The sequence below is a fragment of the Anoplopoma fimbria genome, chromosome 19 (genome assembly GCF_027596085.1).
Source record: "Anoplopoma fimbria isolate UVic2021 breed Golden Eagle Sablefish chromosome 19, Afim_UVic_2022, whole genome shotgun sequence".
NCBI classification, from domain to species: domain Eukaryota; kingdom Metazoa; phylum Chordata; class Actinopteri; order Perciformes; family Anoplopomatidae; genus Anoplopoma; species Anoplopoma fimbria.
The window spans coordinates 940,976-964,401 of record NC_072467.1 but is presented as its reverse complement, the minus strand read 5'-3'; the positions used below and the strand labels follow the sequence as shown (position 1 = coordinate 964,401).

The 23,426-nt window shown below is 40.0% G+C and overlaps 1 protein-coding gene across 1 annotated transcript in view; it reads right to left on the bottom strand.

Moving 5' to 3' along the window:
- megf11 (multiple EGF-like-domains 11) overlaps positions 1 to 23,426 on the bottom strand; it is a 50,658-nt gene that overhangs the window by 22,097 nt on the left and 5,135 nt on the right. Inside the window, 2 exon segments of the mRNA XM_054619468.1 lie at positions 2,084 to 2,204; positions 2,375 to 2,621. Of these exon segments, the coding sequence (XP_054475443.1) occupies positions 2,084 to 2,204; positions 2,375 to 2,621 (368 nt within the window).

Here is a 23,426-nt window from a genome sequence, read left to right as displayed (position 1 = left end):
ATTTTAGGGATATTGCTCTCATAGAAAGATCATTAACTGTAATTCATAAAGCGCGGACATCCACTTTGGAGGCTTGGGATATCCTCATTGGCTTTCTTTCCAACACACATTTTCTTCCACAGATATAATGTGTCACTCTGATAAAATGTAAGAAGATCTACACATACACTTTATCTTTTGTCTATAGGTTTTTTATTTTATTATATATATATATTTTTTTTTATTTTATTATATATATATATATATATATATATAATTTTTATTTGTTTAATCAGTTTGCTTGTGGATTCTATTATTTATTATATTTATTTATCTCTGTTTTGTATTATTCTTTGCAAAGCAATGGTGGTGTGTATATAGTTTGTGTTAAATGCTGTTTGTATGTGCATAAACCTTTGTCTCTAGTACCCTTGGGTACAATAATGTTTACGTGACAAACGCAATAAAAAGTTGATCAAAAAAAAAAATGTGAGGAAAAACCTGGTATTTAATTCACTAGATTTGCCAAAAAAACAGACATCCACATCTGGTCATTATCTCCGCAAGGACAATAATGCAAGCAGTCGTATAATAATAATAATAATAATAATAATAATAATAATAATTAAGCCTTTATTAGTCCCACAATGGGGAAATTATTTCTCTGCATTTAACCATCCCGGAGGAGCAGTGGGCTGCAATGAAGCGCCCGGGGAGCAACTTGGGGTTAGGTGTCTTGCTCAAGGACACCTCGGCATGTTGCCGGTAGAGGGGTTTGAACCACCAACCTTGTGGTTACGGGACAAGCGCTCTACCTCATGTGCCACAGCCGCCCCCGTATGTGCTAGCGTCCGTGAGTGAGTGAGTGAGTGAGTGAGTGAGTGAGTGAGTGAGTGAGTGAGTGAGTGAGTGAGTGAGTGAGTGAGTGAGTGAGTGAGTGAGTGAGTGAGTGAGTGAGTGAGTGAGTGAGTGGTGAGTGAGTGAGTGAGTGAGTGAGTGAGTGAGTGAGTGAGTGAGTGAGTGAGTGAGTGAGTGAGTGAGTGAGTGAGTGAGTGAGTGAGTACATTTGTGTCTGTCCCCGGCTAATCACGGCTATCCATTGGGAAAAGAAGTACCCACTTTTATTGATTTGGATGTTGTGCTTGGTTATCAGTTAACAGCTAATGGAACCAAACACACTGACTGCATCTCCGCTGCTAAGCGGCCGGAGACATTTTTTTTGTCCCTTTTATTTGGCATCAACCTCACATTTAAACACATATCGGTGGAGAAATAGACTTGAGGCTTAAATAAACACAGCTGAGATGCACAGAGCCTGTGCAGATATCTGCAGTGATTAAAGTGAGAGTGACCTACAAGTCTAATACACTTGCGTCCTAGACATGGATTTAAGCAGTTGTGGGCTGTGTTATTCAATCACATAATATAGCAGTGGTCGTTGCAGACGGACCTGCCAGAGGTCTGCAATCTACTGAGCACACCTTTATAGTTTCATATACAATCCATTAATTGCATTTTTTCAGAAAAATAAATCACTATATATATATATTATAATACTGCAATAAAAAAATCTAAATAAGACAACATTTTATTTAGCTTTTAAGCATACTATCTTTTCTTTAAAAACATTTTTTTGTGCTCTTGCCTTTATTCAATAGTTAAACATTAAAGACAGACATGTGGGGAGAGGTCAGGCGAGATGTCATGCAACAAAAATCCACAGCTGGAACCAACCGGGAACTTTGCCTTAAAACACTAGGCCCCTGGGACGTCCCTGAAGAAATACTTTATTTTGTTGACTGTGGGTAACCATGTTCACTTGACATTTCTTTGTGAACTAACTGAGGTTTGAGAAAGCATGCACAACCTCCCCACCAGGCACTCCACTTCTTTGTCTCTTGCAGGGAGTAGAGAATACCTTGTTCTCATTTATAATTGAACACAGCATATTGATCTTAAGGTCCATGTTCTCAGCATGTCAGTCTCTGGTGTAAAAACTACATTAGAGATAAAAACGTTTTTTAAACACAAGCGATATCCAACCCTGTTATCCTCTCAGGCCTTTCTTTTAAATTGCCTCCACACCTCTGCTCGTCTGACCTACCGTCCACCCGATCGGGCAGGAACAATCTCCGGTGATGTGGTGGCACATTCCTCCATTCTGACAGGGGCAGCGCTGCTCACACTGAGGCCCGTGACTACCAGAGGGACAACGCTCTCCACAGCTGTTACCACACAATTCAATAGTCAAATGTCTTAGACACATTACTTGTGTTTGCCTGCAGTTCTTTGTATCAACAAAGAACTGCAGGCAAACAACAAACGGCACATCAACATGTTTTCGTGGACACAGAAGAGAAAGTTGCAAAGGAATAAATATGTTGCTGGTACTCACAAAGCCCCCGAGTATCCCGGCGCACAGATGCATTCTCCTGTCTCGTGGTTGCAGGTGGCACCATTGAGACACTGGCAGGGTAGTTGGCATGACTTGCCATAGTAACCGTGCTCACAGAGCTCCTCACATCGCCATCCCTGGTAGCCATCCGTGCAGACACAGGCACCTGTGATGGGGTTACACTTAGCCCCATTTTGGCACTGGCACCGATTACTGCAATGAGGTCCCCAGTAGTCACTCTCACAGCCTGCAAGCACATAGAGAGGTGGCATCAGACAGAGCAGCGTAACAAAGTAAAAGAGGAATATGCACCAGCATTTAGCTTTGAGAACATCTGAAATCATACTTTATCAAATACATTCAAGAATTTCATAAAAATTACTAATACATTACATGTAATCGTTCATTGTGGATGTTTCAATGAATCATTTAACAGTGTGACAACTTTCCGACAGTGCTCCATAAGCTTGATATTCATGACATTCATATTCAGCTTATGCCTATATTATTCGTTTTTTAAGTAATTTTTTTTCTTCTGCCTAAAGAACCAGTTCTGTGAAATTATTTTCTTCTTACTGTCAACAAATCACACAAAAAAGATCAAACCAACAATTAACTGATCCTATTCATATTGGCTTTGCAGCCAAAGCTCAATAGCTTATTCCGCTGTTCCATAGAGCTCAATTGTCATCAAAAAAACATTAAAAACACATCAATGAGAAACATGTTTTTTCATTACCAAGAACATGGGTGGTGTTTATTTTGAGTCACTTCCACATACACCATCGTGCCACTGTAGCTAAATACTTACAAGCAGACAAACAAACACTAAATTCTCGTGTTTGAGTTATTGCAAATAGCTTCAGTGACCAGCTGTTTAAGCCATGTGAAATCATTTAGAACTTGAAAAAAAGGAAGCATATATTCATGACCCTGTTTACATCCTCTGTCTTAATAAATGGGCTTGGGGCTGAGAGACACAGACAGAGTACATCATTCAAAAAAAGTATTGAGAGATTGATATACGAATTGTAGTTTTTTGTCTTTGCAATGGATTTTTTGACCATATAATATCACTAGCCATATCTTTTGAATGTATTCACTGTCTTCATTCCTGCTCAGGCTCATAGGCTGCAGGACTGTATCCAGGCATGCCCTGAGCAAAAAACAGAGGAACAGGTTGCTATCCATCAAAGACTAATTCACATACACATTCAGAGAAATGTGCACACAAACACATGAAGAACATGGAAACTCCTCAGAGACAGTTCCTGAGCCGGAATTCAACATGAGACTGTGTGTGTGACCACGGAGCTTCTGTTTCACACCTAAACACACTCCTCAAAATTCCTATCCAAAACCAAAGAATCAAACTGTAACCAAACCTGTTGAAGTGACTAAAGAAAGCTTCTGACTGAAAAGTACAATGCATAGAGAACAAACATAGCTGCTTTACAGACAGCTTGCTCCATAAAGTTGATAATTTGTCTTCCTTTAGGTCAGTTAAGGAATAGTGGAAAAGTCTATACAAACAATATAAACACTTAATAACACTAAGGTTATCCCTTATTTGATTTTCTTTCCATTTATTTCAACTTTACATTGTGGTAAGGCTTGTATATTCCATCATCAGTACGAATTATTTAATTATGATACATATTGAACCTTTGTTTGATATTTCTCATGTTTAGGACCAAAGTTTTCCTTTTGAGATGGGAAAGTCCTTCTCTACAGATCAATTGATGGCACCTAATTAGCATTTAACAGTTTTAGCTGAGGTTGTTTGCTTTAAAAAAGCTGTCTTGTTATTGTTGAGAGTAGGGCTGCAACTATTCAATGTCAGTTAAGCTGCACATTATTTTCTTGATTAATTGATAAATCATTTTGTTAATAAAATGTCCTCAAATAGTGAAAAATTCCAAACCCAAAGATATTTAGTTTAATGTTACATGAGGCTCAGAAAGGCTGTAAGCAGCTTATTTTGGCTTTATGCTTAAAAATGTATTTAAACAATTTATTATGATTATTATTTTATTAATTTATTTATCTACTAATCATTTCTATTCGTACACAACCATATGGTAAATTCCAGGCATAACAATACGTTGAAATAGCCTAGTTGAGTGAACTTTTATTGATTTCAGAACAACAGGAAGCTTTATTTACATTATACATTGAGCCTTTAGATTTGCTGTTAAAATCAAAAATATTAATTACAGGCATAATGTTTTTAACTCAAAGGGTACTTCCCTTAAAACTCTGCATTACCAACAAGTGAAATGATCAAACAGGTGCAAAATATAGTTCTGTCACTCAGAATTTGGTGAAGGCATATAGTGTGACTCGGCTATAGACTGAGTATATGTGATGTTGACGTGCCACAAGCATCATAGTGAAAGGCATTAACAACAACCTGAAATGAATCTGCAAAAAGGGAAGCAAATGTGCAAGCTGTTCACACCTCTCAGTCTGACTAGAGGAAGAGCAAAAGAGGTTGCAAAAGATTAAGAACGAGGAACGAGGGATTTTTAAATGTAACAGTTTGTTACTTGCATGTCTTTTAACACCTTTTTCAGGTGCAACTCCAGCAATCAGCTGTCAAAACGGGCCGTGGAATAAAAAAGCTTAAAGATCAGGAGGCTGTTGCTCTGGTGACAAATGCTCACTTTTCAGACTTTGCTAAATATTATTTAATGTACACTGTAATAACTGCATTACTTCTTGTAGTAATAGTGGAGAAAGCTTCTATTTGATGGGAAAACACCTGGATGAGAAAATGTTCATACTCTGTGTCGGCTTTGCAAATACAAAGTCCCTAGAGGTGTCATCCCTCAGTTACAATAAAGAGCATAATTAGTCTTCCCAGCTGTAATGTAATACTGGAACTCGAGAAAATTGTTTAAGTTATATAACCTAGATGCCTTACATGGGCTAATGTAAATAGCTAAGTGACATTACTAAGTGGTACCTAAGGGAATGGTGTAAGACAAGCAATTCCCACATTCATCAAGGAATGTCTCTGTCTAGAAAAAAACTCAATAAGCCCCATAAACTGCAAGCAAATAGCTAATCTTCAAGGGTTAAATGAACGAGCTGGGGTAGTAGGCAGTCTTCACTCTCACCAGGGTAATTGTTCTTTCGAGGATCTAGTTGTGATTTAAGTGATTGGTATGGCCTTATGCCTCTCCAGCAGCAGCAGCAGCAGCTGTATTGCCTCACATAAAAGCCCAGCTTGAGATCCAGGGCCAGCGCAGCAGCCAGGACGGTGAATATTCCACTATTGATTCTCACATCATCGCAGAATGTAAAGACACTGCTCCCCCTCCTTGTATGCTTGCTTTGCCAGAGCTGTGATCAGCCAGAGTGAGAGCTTAATGAACCCTGTTTCATGGTCGGCACTGAGGGTTGTTTTTCCAGGTACACAGCAGGAAGATGATCAGCTTTTCCCTGATACAGACAGGTCTGCCCTGAAGGGGGTCCTGAAACTCTGGGCTAGTGCAGTATTACTTCTGCAGTCGGACAGACTAGGGGCCACATTACAGGGCTCACATTGATTTGATCTAATCTGCTCCTGGCCTCCAGTCTGGCATGAATGAGCTCCCTGAAGGTTGAGCTGCTGCCACGCAAACGACCCTGGCACATTAAATCTGAGGTGTATGCGGGCGGCCCGAGTAATGGATGAGCAGTTTAGCTGCAACTTGGTTTAGCAATCCATAAGCACTCATCAGAGCTTCCTCAGCTCAACAGTGCTCCCTCAGCACAGTACAAAACAGGCAGTGCTTAAATAACTGAGGGCATCATCACATCTGGTTTCAGCTCTAAATCTTGACCACATTAATAAAGAGTGCATTTTATACCCGTACATGTACAACTCAAAATATGATGTCAGTAAAAAACACCCAGAGCAGCGGAGAAAAACAGAAATAAACCAAAACCTATCCAGCACTTAATTTGAAGACTTTTCTGGCGCTTAGGAGCTCAACAAATGTTACCATTTGAAGTTTTAAACCTTCTTTAGCTTGCAGTTAGAGGCCTCAGCACATTGAGAGCAAAGCCCATTATCTCGCTGTCTTTCTCCTACACAGAGGTTCTCAAACTTTACCCAGTAGTCTCTCACTTCCTAGCTCTGACAGCATTTAACTGTGATTAAGGAGTCAGAGTTCATGATGAGCTGCCGGCAGAAACAGAGAGAAACATCAGAAGAAAGTAACATGTAGCATGAAGGCTTCAGCTTCTAGAGTACGGCTAAATTGTGTGAGGTGATGAGGACCCCCCTGTGGGTTGTGGTGTGTAGGCAGTGAATCCCACACAAGTCTGAAACTAGAGAGGCTTCCCATTAACTGGCCTAGCCTGGGTCAGTGAACCTAACCAGAGGACACATACACTAGTCAGCCCCGACTCTCAGAGCTCAAAATGCATAACAGTTGGATTGTGGATAACCTCACGTGTAGGGAGAGGTCCAATCCTAAGGTGCTGGGTATAATCCTCTTGGCTGGAACAAAACAGATCACGTTGAAGGGTACCGGCAGATAGTAAACTTCTGAAGGTGATGTCCAAAGAATGGGCTGAGAGAGCCATCGTGGTGGCGCTGCGCTTTGAAGTGTGCTCAACAGACTGCATGATCAGGGGCTGGCTGCAACAGGATTAAAACCAAACCGCTTTCTGCAGCTGACTGCATCCAGAAGTTCTCCTGAACTTGGCCTCTTCAGCAAAATGTTTGTCCCTGTTCTCTACGAGGGGAAGTCTGTGCCACAGAAAGCCTCTCAGAGTTAAATTCAAGCTCTTTAAACACAGAATATATGTCCTCATTCAAAAGGCACCAGAGTTTAAGAGTTAATTTATTCAGCTGGACGCAATGCAAAAGCAAACTTCAATGTTAATCAGAGCTGGACTGGTAGAAACGTTGGCCACTTAAGGTGCCGGGTGCAGACAGTCGCTTGCTGCGTTGCCAACTTTTAACAAGGAAAACTACATTATTTCTATTGGAATATTTGGCACAGAGCCCGACTTCACTCCTCACTGCCTGTGTCACTCACTGTCACATAACTATTATTAACACACACTGTTGACACTTGGGGAATAACTCAACTCATTCAAGACATTAGGAGGCAAAATGCTCTGGCTCCTGAGAGCAGTGCTTCTCCTCGCTTACTCATCAGCAGAGCTTGTGGCAAAGCAAAGTGGTGTGACTCATTGTCTTGACTAATTTCCTGCATCCTGCCTCATGAGAAGCGTGCACCTTAGGGTTTCATATTGTCGGATTCACGCTTTGTACCACCAAGCTTTGTTCCTTGTCGGGTTTTTTTTCTTGACAGATCTGAATTTTCAAATCACACTCCGTGACCAGAATTAATATGGGCAAGTCACTATTTCAAAATGGCATGAAGAGACGGTCTTTCTTTACAGACTTTCAAATGTTGAAATGATAATTCTTAAAGGAACAATGAAACAATCCTGCCTATAATTTAGCTGACACAAGAATGTCTTATATTCTGTTCTTCAGTCAATATGAGCCAATTGTAATAGGAGTTATTCAATAAAAGCCCGATTCAACATTCAGCTATTCATCACAGCTCCCAGACTCCATGACGCAGACTAATAGAGTGAAAAGACGACAAGACTGGTACCAGGGTCTTGGGGGAAAAGTGATGATTGTTGTGTAAAGTGGTAGATTTGCACCGAGTGATAAATGTCTCTCAGCTTTGTTAAACTTGTGGCTGTAAAATCTGCCAATACGCTTCAAGACAGGCCCCACCGTCCCCTCCGTGTTCTGCTCACACCTATTACACAGTTATTTATTAGTCCTCAGAAAACCCAGACACGACAAGTAAACAGTTTAGATACATCCCTGTGCGCTTGACGAATGAATTTCTAAATATACAGAAGAAACTGCCAATAGTCATGGGGGCAGTTGTGCTGAATTGGAATAATAGCGTGCTGCAGCTTCTGCTGTTGGGCGTGTCGTTTGTCCTGCCCTAATTCATCTTAGCTGAGCCCCTGTGTGTTCCTATTCCCCTGGGGGGAAAGAGCAGTACAGGACCGAACCCACTACACAGAGGCTCTCTTTAACAGAGTTTGCAGCTCAGACCGTTAAGACCATAATGCACCATGTGCTCCCTCCTGATACTACCTTGCAGTTCGATAAGAAGTAACAAGATCTGATTGTTGCCTATTTGGAACCACAAACTAATGAGTGAATAACTTAATTATTTTTAAGACTATACATTACTGATTACAAGGTCCAGCCTGGTTGTTTATCCCAAAGAGGATCTGATCATTTGTCCAAGTTCTATTCAGGATGTGAACCCGGATCAATAAGAGCCGTGCAGGTGCCAGCCGGCTCCTCTGAAGCACAGCTCGAACAGGGTTAACAGGGCCGGTGGTTGACCAAGACAGACAAGGCCAGCTGATCTCACGCTTTATTCAAAACCAGCACTTAAGAGTGATGCAACTTAAAAGAGCAGCCCTCTCTTTCTAGTAAAACTGGCTGCATTGGGCGGTAATGTAAGCATGTTGTGAGAGATGCTTTTGCCTCAGTGCTGTAAACCAGTCACTTGTTCAACAGAACCTGACAAGGCTCATGAAAGCTTCTGGATCAGCAAATTGTTACACGGCCCACTGCTCCTTCCAATTAATAATTTACCCTTCACCCTGTCCTGCAGGAAAAAACCCAACTCTGCTCTATTGCCACAGGACAACAACAGAAAAGCAATCAGAGCAGAGGTGGACGTTTATCTACAGTACATAAGGTACACAGTGACTGGAGTATGAATAAAGGCCCGATTGTGCTGCGTCACAGTCATAACACATAACAGTGGCTTGGTCACGAGCAACGACGTAGCCGCTCAAAAACAATGTCAACCCAATAAAACCCACTGTTACCATACTTAATTTGCACACATTGATTTCCTATTTTCAATTATTAATTGTAATTAGGGTGAAGTAGAAAGTGCCATGGGGCAACAGCAGTCAATGTGAAGGGGTGCGGTCACTGAGTGGAGACGGATGTACGTTCACATAATGCCAATAGGGGCACCGCCATCGGCATCATGAGAAAGTCAAAGAATCATCAGGGCAGTATGTCATGAAGGTTTTCTGTGGCGTCGATGCAGCTGTGTGTGTAAACAATTCAGATTCTCACTAGAAGTAAGCTCAGTGCATTTACTCAAGTACTGCATTTAAGTACAGTTTTGAGCTACTTCTTTACTTTAGCATTTGCATATTTTGCTACTAAATACTTCAACATTTTAGAGGCAAAGATTGTACTTTAACTCCATAACATTTACTTTAAAGCTATAGTTGTTAGTTGCCTTTAAGATTGAGATTAAACATACAAAACATATCATCAATCAATACAAATGATTCATAGTGATAGATAAAACTTTCAAACAGTATATACTGCAGCATGTATGCCCACCCTTGATCCATTGCAACATTAAAGAAGCCTACTGCTTAGGCTACATATAAAAGCAGCAATAATTATGAACCATTAATATCTGCATAGTGAGTTTTACTAAACTACGTTTAGAGAAGGCACTTCCTCTTACCCTCAGAAAGGCAGAGCCAGAGTATCATTTGTTAGATAGGGTAGTAAAAAACTAAAAGAAAAGTACAAAAACTCAAAAAGTGTGTCCCAACACCCGTCTTTGTATTGTGAGAGCATGAAATCAGAGATTACCAAGATTTCTTGATAAAATAGAAAATTAACGAAAACATCTAGATGAGATGAAGACAACTTGGCGACATTACAATCTCACAGCCTCTAGTGGTTTATAATAATAACACGACAGCTCTTTTACTGGTACTATGTTTGCGAGACTGCAGTGTGAGGGGATATTGTTGTGCCTCAGGTAATAGTAATCTAATAATTATGACTGACTTGTTTTGCATAAGTAGTCGGTATAAATGAGGCTCGAAACTAGAGAAAGCTGTGGCTGTTAAATATGTGTTTTGTGACTTCTAGTATGACTTCTGTAGTTATCCAACAGCAGAGATACAGAAAATTCAACTCAGCCCATTAATAGATCTGGATTTAATGGAAATATTACTGAATACGGAGAATTCAATGTGACACTAGTTTGTTTCTCTCTTTAAACAGAGGAGGCGGAGACAGTCAGAGGTGAATCTAGGACTTGCGATCAGGGGGTAGTAGCTTGAAAGAGATTTTTTAAACCAGTCTGTTTTAACATTAACACGACATTAATTATCTATGTATGTGCAAGGCTGCTGTACTGAAAATAGCGGGTAATAAGAGCAGGTTTTGTTTGGTCCATCACCAATCAAAACCACAAACATTAGCACCAGTGCAGCTTGTCATACTATACGGACACCTAGCCACTCAGAGTAGCACACTGCACAGCACATTCAACACCACACCGAAAGAAAACATTCATGTCAGTATGTTTCCGACACAAGGGACCATTTGCACAAATAACTAACAGGCATGGAGTTAAATGTAGATAAAGTCTGTGTACAGCCCGGATTGTAAATATAATTTTGAAACAATAACTTGATCATTTTGTTTCTTTATGATTTTTTATTTCATTGATTCCCTCTGTATTGTAGGTCACTCTCACAACATGGATAAAATCACCAGCGTGCCGTGTTACATTTTACTCCGCAAACACAGAAAATAAGACATAGGAAGCAACCTAAAACCAAATAAAACTACAGAGAAAATAGATGTTGTTGTCTTCCAATATGAGTAGGACTGCATCACTGCCTGAAAATGTACATCACTGTTAACTATTAAGTATTTTTAGGACTTAATGCTCAAAACCTCTTAAGGTTTGAAACATGGCACTTAATCTTTTATAGAGAACAGTGGTTAGCTTAAATTCATGACAGTTATATTGTACTTAAATGGTAACGTTTGATAACGTTTCTCAGGAATAAGTCCACAGAAATGTCCACAGAAATGTCTTGATTTACTCCTACAGAATAATTCAATTCACAAGTGACTATCAGTATGCTCAGCATGTCGCAAACACATTTTTGTGCCTTTTTTTTTGCTTTCGTGGTGAGTTACTCACATTGATTGCTGTTTGCTCCAAGCGGCAACCTGCAGTGCAGAAAAGAAGCCAACGTGGAGATGCCAAAAACTGCAGGTCCTCAAATGTCCACTTAAGGCATGGCTCCAAGAGCAGGTATATCTCTATAGACCCCCATGTTAAAATGCCAAACAGCAGGAAATAAACATAGAACTTTATGAAAAATAATGTTTTTGTCCCCAAATTTTCCTGCAAGTGACATTTTAACTGCTAAACATACTGTACAGAGGGTGAATTTTATTTAAGGCTCTCCTGTTTAAATTATATATAGGCTCAAAGTTAGGCTTAATTGAGGATGTGGCTGCTTTGGGTGAGTGAGGTGGGTGTCGTACCAGATCATTAGCTGTCTGCTCTGCTGAGTAACATTGGTCGCCTCAGATACACAGACTATCTACCTCTTTTACTACAAATTGGGCTGTGACATCAATTCCAAGATGGCGACATTCAGAGCCAAAGCCCCCAGGAGGAGCACTATTGAGGCAAATTTGAAATTGTTGCATAACAACAGAATTACAACTTCTGGGTCCGTCACTTGTTTTGACTTTTCCCCATAGACATACATTAGGAAAGATATGTCTGTAACTCAGCCGATAATCCTTTTTTAGTTGAATCAACTTCCCAGGTAACACATGAATAGTCTTTATGTAAATTATTAAGTCCTAAAAGTTGTTAAATGCACCAATCTGGAGTTATTTCCTTCCTCGGTTCATGTGAATGAGCCCGAGAGCGATGCTGGACCGAGGGCTGGGAGGCAAGTTAGATAAAACAAAAGCCAGTGTCCTTGCTCATGGGCCAAGAAGATGCAGGTAATTTATCTGAATTTTATACCCGGAAGTCTAACTTTATATTGCTTCATGCACCACTGAGCTACTTTCATAGAAATGAACAGGGCCCCCACCCCGCCGCCGTAACCAACTCTCTTTATAAATCCTTGCCAAAATGTTGAGCTTCACAACCGCTCTTCAGAAACCTATGGGTGGCGTCACAGAGACTATGTCTATAATTTATCCAGACTATGGTATGCTCTCATAACTACAAATAGAAAAAGTGGATATGACTATATTTTAGCCCTTTCTGGCAAAAATCTTTGGATTATACTAAGAAAACAGTCAATAGAGGATGGTTGTGCTACAGAAGATTGAAATGAATGCGAGCTTAATAGCACAGCCACAGTTCTCTGTGAGGGACAAAACCATAAACTTTACACTGCTACCCCTCAAAACTTTACAAGTTTAGGACAGAGAAAAGATACACTCAAATCACCCAAAAATCTATCTTTTTCCTTTTCTAATTGAACTGCTATTCTTAAGCGCCTGAAATCTTTGTTTCAAATCTGAGGTATTTCCCTTTAACTTTCAACACTTAGGACTAAAGGGGCAACAATCAAAGTCACAGTCTACATTTGAGAAATAAAGAGTGTATCACTCTCAGGGCCTTTAATATCTGGTTAGTCCTTGCTTAGACACCACCACACTGCTCCAAATGTTGTGAAAGTGAAAACTTTATACAAATCATCCTGGATTTTAAAGATTTTGTCTAATTGTTGTTGTTTTGTGTTGTTTTTACTTTAACTAATTAACAATAATGTTATCAAGTAGGCTAAACACCCCTGAACTTCTTTTCAGCCAAATCACAACTTAGACATTCAAACGCATCTAATGAAACTAAAACTAGTTAATTCCCGAAAAAAATAAACTGCAAATGAACAAAGAGAACAAATTTAAATTAAAATCTAACAGTAAATTTAATACAAATGGAACTAGTATTATCCTGGGCAGAGAGGACGTGTACTTTTATCCCTCATCCCTAGGTTAACAGGCCTCCATGCCAGATGTTTTGCAGTGGAGGTCTACAAGCAGACCAGTCATAAACATGTTAAAGTGTAAGAGTATAAATAATGTCTTCCATTTGTCAATTTCATAAGTTTCGGTTGTCCCTTTGGAGTAAGTTATAAAATTGGAGTCAAAGAGCTTTAAAAACCTAAATAAAAAAAATAAAAAAATCAACCAACAAAGAGAAGACAGTGAATGCAAATGTTTGTGTGCCTTTGACCATTTCTGTCTGTGGAGTATAAGCAAACATCGCTTGTCAGTTGTTCACTCAAATGACCAATTTTATGTGTCTAACATGTCACAGTGTATGGATTCGTCCCTCTCTCTAAACACAAACATGATTTAGTTGAAAGACGGACAATCATTGTGCCAATCCACCAACCAAATTAATCCCAACAATAGAGAAGCACACACAAATGCGAGGATAATTGCTTTTTAATGATCTCACATTATGCAAATGCTCATCATGAGGCCATAAATCTTTGGAGGAGTTTCTACCAGCCTGACCACGAGTGATGCCAATAGACTGACATGTTATATTGTACGAGGAAAGTTAAAAAGGAAAGACTTTTATATTAATACTGTGCATTTAAATTAGCCAAAAGAAAATGTCAAAAAAGAAGCCCTAAAATACCAGAAATATATCATTTTCACTTCCACATAAGTCCTGCTGGGTTGATATTTATATAAAAATGTGTTATAGCAGTGTGTTTAATAGCCCACTAAATAAGCACTGGGTCCTGTGAAATATTAAAATGTCTGAAAAATAGAAGTTTGAAAACCACAGCACTGCGTAATGCTCAATTAGGTACGAAGAGCAGCGGCAGTGGATGGATAGATGGCTATGGAAAGAAAGAAACAGGAAAACATCTCCAGCCTTTGATTAACACAGAAAAACTGTAGATTAAGGGTTTTTCCTTCATACCATCATCTCTCCAGGATAATGCGCACCCTTTGGAGACTCCCCCCCAAAAAAAGTTCATCTCAAATGAACTGCTGGCTCTGAAAGCAGTGTTGTTCTTCCAGTCTCTGAAACTCGCTGAGGTCCATGAATTATTCTCCCCGATTCTCAAAGTCAAAGTGAAGTGAAAAGTATACAACAGCAACTTAGGGCGGTGTGTGTGTGTGTGTGTGTGTGTGTGTGTGTGTGTGTGTGTGTGTGTGTGTGTGTGTGTGTGTGTGTGTGTGTGTGTGTGTGTGTGTGTGTGTGTGTGTGTGTGCAAGAGAGAGAGAGAAAGTGTGTGTGAGTGTGACAAAAAGAGAGAGAGCGAGAGAGATGGAGGGAGAAAGATACCAACATTAAAGAGGCAGCTAAGAAATGAATCGAGCCATCTGGGAAGAGCAGGAGGTTCCAGCACCTGTCAGCATGGGGCATAAATCCTGAATCTCAGTCCACATGACGTTTACTATGAGTGACAGTAGAGCGTTTAAAATATTTAAAACAAGGCAACAAAAGATTTAATCACTGGTCACTTTTGATTAAAGTGAAGTCGTCGAGTTTAAGGGCAGACACAAGATGTAGGAGAAGTCATTTCTATCCAAAACCTTATTTCAGAGTCAGGCAAGGACCAGTGATATTGATCCAAGGACCTTAACCCTCTTTTTGTTCTGTGGCTGAGGGCGCTTTTGTCCTTCATACTACAGTGTGCCTTCGCCTGGAATGGAAGTGAGTACCAGAATCGTAATACAAGCTAATGTTTAAAGTGTGAGGCTCCGAGAATCACATGGTGTCAAATTTTTTTGCAAATCTAATTTCTCAGGGGGGACTCATCACTTTGTGAATGCAGGTGTCTGAACCAGTAAGTCAGCATTTTCTGTCTTTTATCCATCTTAATTCAACTGATGGGTCTTAATGAAGTTCACACTACAGGACATGATGAACTCTGTAGGTCTGCTTTTCTGCTCAGACTCGGCCGACGACACGTGCTCGGCTGCTCTGTGCAAAAAGACAACTTCAGTGGCACTGGCCTTGTTTTTTGTTGGGGTTTATTTTTCAGCTTTTCAACTTATTTTGGATCACTTTCTGCACAACACAGATTGTATCCTCATGAATGCATTCTTGTGTCTGGTAATGATTACATTTCCTCTAGAATTTCCTTTGATCCTTATCATCCAGATGCCCTTTTGTCGTGTGTTTGGATCCCAAGCTACATCTCTTTGTTCCACTTAGCTATGCGATACAGTCTCTTTGCGTTTTATCCTTTTCCCCTTTTCTCTGTGGAAAAAGCCACCAATTTAATTGAATTTCTTTGCTTTTAATGTCTCCATTACGCTAATCAGAGAAAAGGAGAGTGGATTTGTTTATCTCGACCTTGGTAGAATTAGCAGAGGGTATTTGTGGAGATGTTAATGCTTTGAAAAAAAAGATCTGCCCGATCGTAACCTGAGTTTATATTGATTAACTAGTCATAAGTGCTTAAAGGCATTTTGGACGCTGACAGTCAGGCATCAGGGAGAAAACCTGCTCTGGTAACAAAATTCTGTAAACTCAGACCAAAGATACATTCTACTCTACTGTGACTTCACAGACCAAAGCACTGCCTTTTATATAAAACAATGCCAGATTAGGTAAATACATTTTATATGAGTTGACCTAGCTTCCTATTCTTTTTCTGCTTTGTGACTGTATAATAATAAAAACTAGTGCTGGATGATTCATCAGTCACAGACAGTGCAAAGATAGGGCTGTCATTAAAGTAAGGTGCAGGCATTCTGCTATCTCACACAAACAACATGCAATATAACCTTCTGAGAGGGTGGCACGACTGCAGGCGAGGCAGAACACAGTGGAATGCAAAGTACAACCCCAAATACCCTAGGGCCCGGAGGCAAATTTGATTAAAAGTTTGTTTTTCTTCACTCTCAACAAACCGAGGAGCTCGTCGATGCGGCACTGACAGTTAATTGGACTTGGCAGGGCCACGAGTTCATTCGTCAGCATTGTGTGGGGCTTGCCTAGGAGGAGCAGGACAATCGATGTCCCTCAGGACGGCCTGTAATCACTGCAACACTCCAATGAAGTCCAGGGTTAAACATCAGGAGATTGCAGGTGCACCAGAGGATCTGAGAAAGACTGCTAATATGCTCCCACTCCCAAAGCAAACCAAGGACACTGCAACACAGCTCCCAAAGGACTGTGATGATACCTAGGAACAGAGTTACACCTCAAGCTTTTATTCTGACCAAAATTATAATGAACCCGAGGTCCTGAGAGATGATAAGGGTGTCTAAAACAAATATCTTGGAAATAAAATACTGTATGAGACTTTGCATGAGTGTAGTCAAGATCAGGGGTTCCCCAACCTGCGAGTCGGGACGCCTCCACAAGAGGTTGCACATTTAATCTGAGGGGTCACGAAATGATTAACAGGATATTAAATCAGAAAATATATATGTTCTTCTATGCAATTTTCTATTCATGTCTTTGAGGTGTTTCTCTCATCTTTGCCCCTTTTCTTTCTTTGTTAATTATTAGGTAGTTTTAGGCATCTACTCATTTAAAAATATCGCAAATTGTAGATGTATGCAACCAATTATGGAGGTGCCACAAGTATATAATAGATATATATATATCCAATCTTTCTTTTCATTTTACAGTTAAGAGTAGTTTAATTCTTCATAACTTCAAAAACTTATAAGACGCTGTTCCATTTTAAGGGTCACAAACTAAATAAAATTACATTAAGGACTGATAGAAGATGTGGTACTGCTGGAGAGACTTCACCTGCAGTTGAACACCATGCCAGTCTAAATCGGGTGTGTGGAATTATGTGTACCACACACCGAACTGTGAAAAGTTCATCAAAAGCAATGAATCAATAATCTTTTTTTTTAAAAAAGCTGAATCTTTGCTCACAAACTTCATAAACATGGCAATAGACCAAAAAAATCAAGTGTGACTTATACACTGTGAAATGAGCCTAAAACGGCTTTTATCTTCATCAGTATTCAGGACATATCTTATCTCTTTAAACTGTTATCATAGCATTTCAGGGTTTTTTTAGACACGCTGACCTTCTCTTAAGGACAGGAGATAAGGCTTTTTAATGTCCTTATTAAATCAAGCCATCTATGCAGACTCTCAGAGCTTGGTAGTGTCTTCTCTTTCTCCCTTACTGACTAATAAGCAATCCGGTGATAATGACCAGTGGGACTGGATGCTGTTTCTGCTCTGTTCAAAATAATCGTATCATCCTAACCATCACCGCAATGTGCCGTTATATCCATCGGCTTTTTGTGCTCAGGTTATATAGAAAGCACACTCACACACACACAGACACACACACACATACAGATTTTAGGCATCCTCCCAAAGGTAATGGAGCAGTGAGCTCTTGGGGAACAATAAATCCTGCTTAATGGGATGGTACAAAAATTCTTCAGAGCCCGGCAAAGTCAATCTGCATACTGGGCCAATGAGGCTTAGATGAACAGAAAATGTTATAAAGACATGTATGCATGTGTGCGTCAAACCAGTTGATGCATGATACTAATGCGAAACCTCTTCAAAAGATTGTGGTTGTCGCTTTCACTGAGAATATTTTAATATTTTTTCACATGATCAACATTTGTGTGTGGGTGTGTATCTGCGTGTGTTCAGCAGTAAAGAAGGCTGTCAGCTACAAAGCGTGTGCCACAATTCATTCGATGGACTCACCGTCAGTCGGCTTAAGTCTCGGTACGGTGATTTACACCACACATAAGTCACGTGAGTAACTTGACATGAGAGCCACATCTTGAAACATCTCTGTCAGAGCCTCGGCAGTAACATCCACACCGTTTAATATTATCTACTAAACCACCATCTGTGTCTGTTTCTAAACTGCACACAACCAATCAAACCAAGCAGGTTTGTATGTCAAGCCCTTCCTGAGTTCTTATTAACTATCAGAGGTCTACTAGTCAAAGAAAATCACTTATTTAGTCAAGACTTTAGTGATTGGTAAATCGGTTGCTAGAAAATATATCTGGCCAAAGTCTAACAAACAAAAGTGGTGTTCACACTCAGTATTACTCACGAAACACATTGTGTGTATCCTTGAGATCTAATAAACGTCATGAATGTATTTCTTTCATTATTAAACTTTCACAAATCTGTTTAAAATGTTTCTAAATCATGCATTGTTTGCATCCAGCTTGCACTCTTCTTCACCTTTGTTGGCTTTTTGCTACATTTCTACATTTCTACTGCCATCACCTGTCAATCAAAAAGCACACGCAGGATGTACCATAGACTGTATGTAAAGATGGCCGACATGACAGCTGCCCAAAGGTGAAGCCAAAACATCTTAATTGCACCCTGGTGGCTGGCTGCAGCAAAGGTCACAAAACAGGTAATACAAAATGGTTTGTTATTAAGTCTTTCTAGTCAAACAGCCAACGTCAGTTAGGTACAGCAGCTACGTGGCTCTCGTGCTCACAAGCTGTGGACGCCATGCTCCTCACGACTGAGTTGGGTGTATAAACATTGATCCTGTGGCTGCACTCCCCAGTCACTACTCCACTGACTCATGCTCGACTGGTTGGCCATTTACTACCATTTACTGCCAAATTCTTAGGTTTAATTTGAAAATATGCTTTTTAGGGTAATTTACAAAATTAGTATTTTCTAAATCTAAATGTGATCAAGAATTCACATAAATAAAAACAACATAGTTATTAAAACAAAGCCTAATTTTAATGAATAGTTACGTTTGAATGTCACCATGCCAATCAAAATACATTAACCGGTAGAGACAAACATGTTTTGCGACTAATAGCTAGCTAACATTTCCTCCAATGCTTAATATATTTGGGAAGGGGTTTCTCAGAAAAATTCAATCACAAGTGGGCATTGAGTTACAAAAGGTAGAGAACCCCCGCTCTACAGGGCACCTGTGATTGTAAATGTAGGTATGACTTTATGATATTCATATGTGCTAACATGGAAAAATAAGTGTGGGTCAGAGTAAGTACAGCAGTATTTATGCAGTTTAGAATGAGTGGAAGATATCTGATTACGCTAACCTTCTGTAACCACAATTCTTTGGTCAATTTGAAAGGTATTGTGTGTTTTGGTAGAAAATACCTTAAATCCTCCCAGTTATCTTTATTAAACAGAGTGTCCAGAAACTCTTTTTTATGTAACAATCACAGACTTTAAACCGCTGTGCAGATTTTTGACATCTGATAAGCCTTTGAGCTCATGGATTTGTTACTCGGTTACTCATCCTGTACTTCCTGGATTGTATTTGAATGTCTCACCAGTATCTTAAACAACACACCACCACCAACGAAGCCTGTTACCTAGTATTAATGCAGGAGGATTAATACTAGGTAACAGTATTAATCCTCCAAGTTAAAACATGTGATAACTTGGTAAAGGTATATACATATAAATACATATAGATAATATATATATAAAAAAAACACTGGTACAACCAGTTCTAGTTCATCAGTACGATAAAGAGCCAGATATGAGGAGATATCTCAATGAGAATGAACTCATATAAACTGGCTGCAACACCCGGGAGCCCAGTGAATACAAAAACAAAGCTATGTCAAGGCAGGAGGGCTTCATGGATAAACACACACACACACACACACACACACACACACACACACACACACACACACACACACACACACACAGTATCTGTGTTCCACACAGTAGTATCTGTGTTCCACGAGGCACTATAGATCGGTCCGTCTTCTGTCCCCGAGAGAAATACAGTTGCCTGAGCGCTTTGATCTATGAAAATGAATGAGGCAGGCGGCATCGACTGTTACATGCAACAAGGACCTTCTTTCAGAATGATAGTTAGAATATTTATAGTTCTCCCCAAATCTCTCCGTTTACATGGTTGTATAATGAGGAATTCAATTGATCTAGACTTCTTCTTTTTTTAAGTTGGTGTGTAGATCAAACCTCACTTTTCCAGTTTTTTGTTGATATGGAGCCATCATCTCAAAGAGAAGGGACTTGTTGCTTTTCTACACATTCAAAGGCACACACATAAAAACACACACACATTGCATTTTCTATATGTAAGATTACTGAAGAGAGAAGTTTTGAGAGTAAAGTATAAAGACGTTTGGAGGGATGAGTGGAGCCGCAGTAAATCTGTGTGAGCATCTCTGTCCCGTTGAGTGTAATTCACAGTCTCTTGGTCTTTGACAGCGATGCATGTCAATGTCCTGCTGCTGTGGGATTCGAGAGGAACCATCTGGCTCACATTCACTTCTGATAATAACGTGTAAATTCTGTAGACGGGTGCCAGAGGGAGTCCTCACAAGGGTGTTTTTCAAGCCAAAATGAAGTTTACTTGCACAGTTTTGGTCTGGTTTCTCTTTCATATCGCGTCCCCGCTGGTTTGGGAAATGTCATCTGCAAATAAATAAGTTAATGAAGCTAAAGGAAATATCTGCCATCTTTGCTTGACCCAGCCCAATAAGCTCAGTATCTTATAAAACCAATCACCGATTTAAAGCCTTAATAATGAATAATCCTTCTGTTTTAGTTGACAATTAACATAAAAGAAGAAGCAGTAGTAGCCCCCTCTGTCTGGTGCAATATCCCATAAACAAGTATTCATAGGCCACATTCATCAATTAACCATGTGTATAGCACCCGCAGCAGTGGCTGACTTCCCATTTGAATACATTAGGGAGGAATATGTTACCTCATGGACCACGGCTGACCAACCACATTAGATTTGACTATTAAGTGTGATAGATTTCTTCTTAAAACACAAAAGATGCTTTGTGGTTTACAAAGCTAAACTACTCCTTGGACTTATCAGACACTTATCTTGGTAGCATTGATTTTTACAATCTCCGTACGAGTGTGTGAACATTTCCACAACAACAAGGAAAAGCAAAATCAAAGAAGAGAGAGACGAAAACACTAAAAGCTCCATATATATGCATATTTCATCTCCCTCAGCACTGGGAACATATCATTATCCGATTGATGCACATGAAATCAATGATAGTGCTTCATTGCACCTAATATTTTACAAGTGATGGCAGGCATAGCTAAATATACCTCGCACATTCAACGTCTATCTTTATCATTCTCTTTATTTGAAAGCTGTTATTACTGTAGGATATAGTGACCCTGTGTGAGACACTCATCAAGAAAGATTTAATCACAAGTTTGGAAAAGTACACAGCAATTGAGGCAAAGAGACTGAGTCATTTCTCTGCAACTTCAGAAAAGCAAAGTATACATTTAAACCCAAGAAACTCATAAGATTCTGAAAAAAAAAATAACTTGATATGGTTTTCATCAATAAACTCATAATATTCTACAAAGATTTGATTTCCCATTTCATCTCATATTGCGCCGTTCTTTTTAGAGCAACTTACTATATTTGTTGCAGACTACACCCAATAATATAACTATGTCTGCAAAGCCTAGCACTATACTTCAGAAGACTAAAATGACTAAAGACATACTGTTCAGTCCCATAAGCAGAGCTTCATCTATCCAAATTGCCGTTGCAAAAATGGCTGCTGTCCCTGCTTTATTGAGACTTTTTATTTTATTTACATGGTGAAAATCCTTTTGAGAACAATTTTGTTTTTGAAGACAAACCCTACTGACAAAACAAAGTACACACAGTGGCACAAAGAAGACAAACAGTGCATTTCAATATAATAAACAGAAGAAGGCAAAGCAACAGCACACAAGCACAACAGAGGAAGCAAACATTAACAGGTAGATGTCACCACACTGCTTTAATGCCCTGAGCTGTTCAATGAAACAGTAAAAAACAAATCAATCCAATGACATGTGATCAGAGAAACATCTTCAAGACCACGTTCCACAAACACAACACACAGGGATTAGAGGAATCACACTTACCAACAACAACAATTAATCATTCATCACTCTGTTGGGAGAACACAACCTCAACTCAGAATGCTCCAAATCCACGTGTGATAGATGTAGAACGAGACAACATTTGCAAACAACAGTCAGCTGCAAACATTGTGTTTTGCTGTTTTATCTGTGGTCCACATCTAAGTGTGTCCTTGAGATGAGTCTAAGACACCGCAGGACTCCGGACAGGTCACAGGGCAGACCTGGTCTCAGTGGGACCTTTGCCTCAGGCAGGGAAGAGGATGAAATGTTTTATGGCTACAGCGGGTGGACACCAGCAGGTGCAAAGGCTCTCTCAAGCTTTTGCTACTGCATTTCAGCACAACTTACTCTCCCACCTTTTTCGCCTTCTCTTTTCTGGCCACAAACAGTCAGACTCTTTATTTTCACCACCTGACCCATATACAAAACTGCTTCCTGGTGGGTGCTGCTCCAGAAACGAGGTCCAAGCCTTTGATGCAGCTCCAGATCACTGGCTGAAAGGCTGTCACTTCAGCTTTAGGCCGCTCAGCATCCCACGGCTGCTCTTCATCTCCAAGCCTGGGCTACACTCATTTTCATCACAATCACACATCATGTGACCGGCTCATTTTGCCTTCACACCAAGCTATCGAATCAGGGGATTGACTCATATGTGACCATAAATACCTCAACTCAAAATATTAGCGGTAAAATAAACAGCAAATAAACCACGGCATTGATTGTGTTGGAACTGAACTGAAAATGTGAATGTGTGCTTTTCAGCCCACCTGACCAATAATATGACGGCTGCAACCACTAACAGGAGGACTACTGAAGCTCAAATCACCTACCTGAGCTGGGTGAAAGTAAAATCTACCGTGAAAGACAAAAAACCCATGCTGAACCATTTACATGAAGGAAAAAGAGGGCAGATTTAATTTAAAAATTGGCAAGCATTCCTCATTTCTACAGATGAAAGCTCGTAAATGAAAAAGCCTGGAATCATGCCTGGTATGGAAATCTAAAGTTATGAATAATGCCTCTGTCTCAATCATCAAGTCTGTTTTAATAAGGCAGATTAGCCGAGCACCTGCAGGCTGAAAGGCACACACGGCTGCACTCCTAACCAACCAAGAGTGGGACAAGAGTCCCTGGGGGCCCTGAACCTCACATCCTCCCGGTTGGACCATCACCAGTCTGTAGGAGTGAGCAGCAGCAGCAAACAGCTCAGACTCGTCATCTATGCTCATGAATCCACCTCCAACGGGCCGTCCCCGCAGCCAGAGCAGCTGATTTACACACAGTTGCTAATCAGGGAATGGCTCTCTTGCTAATGAAAACTC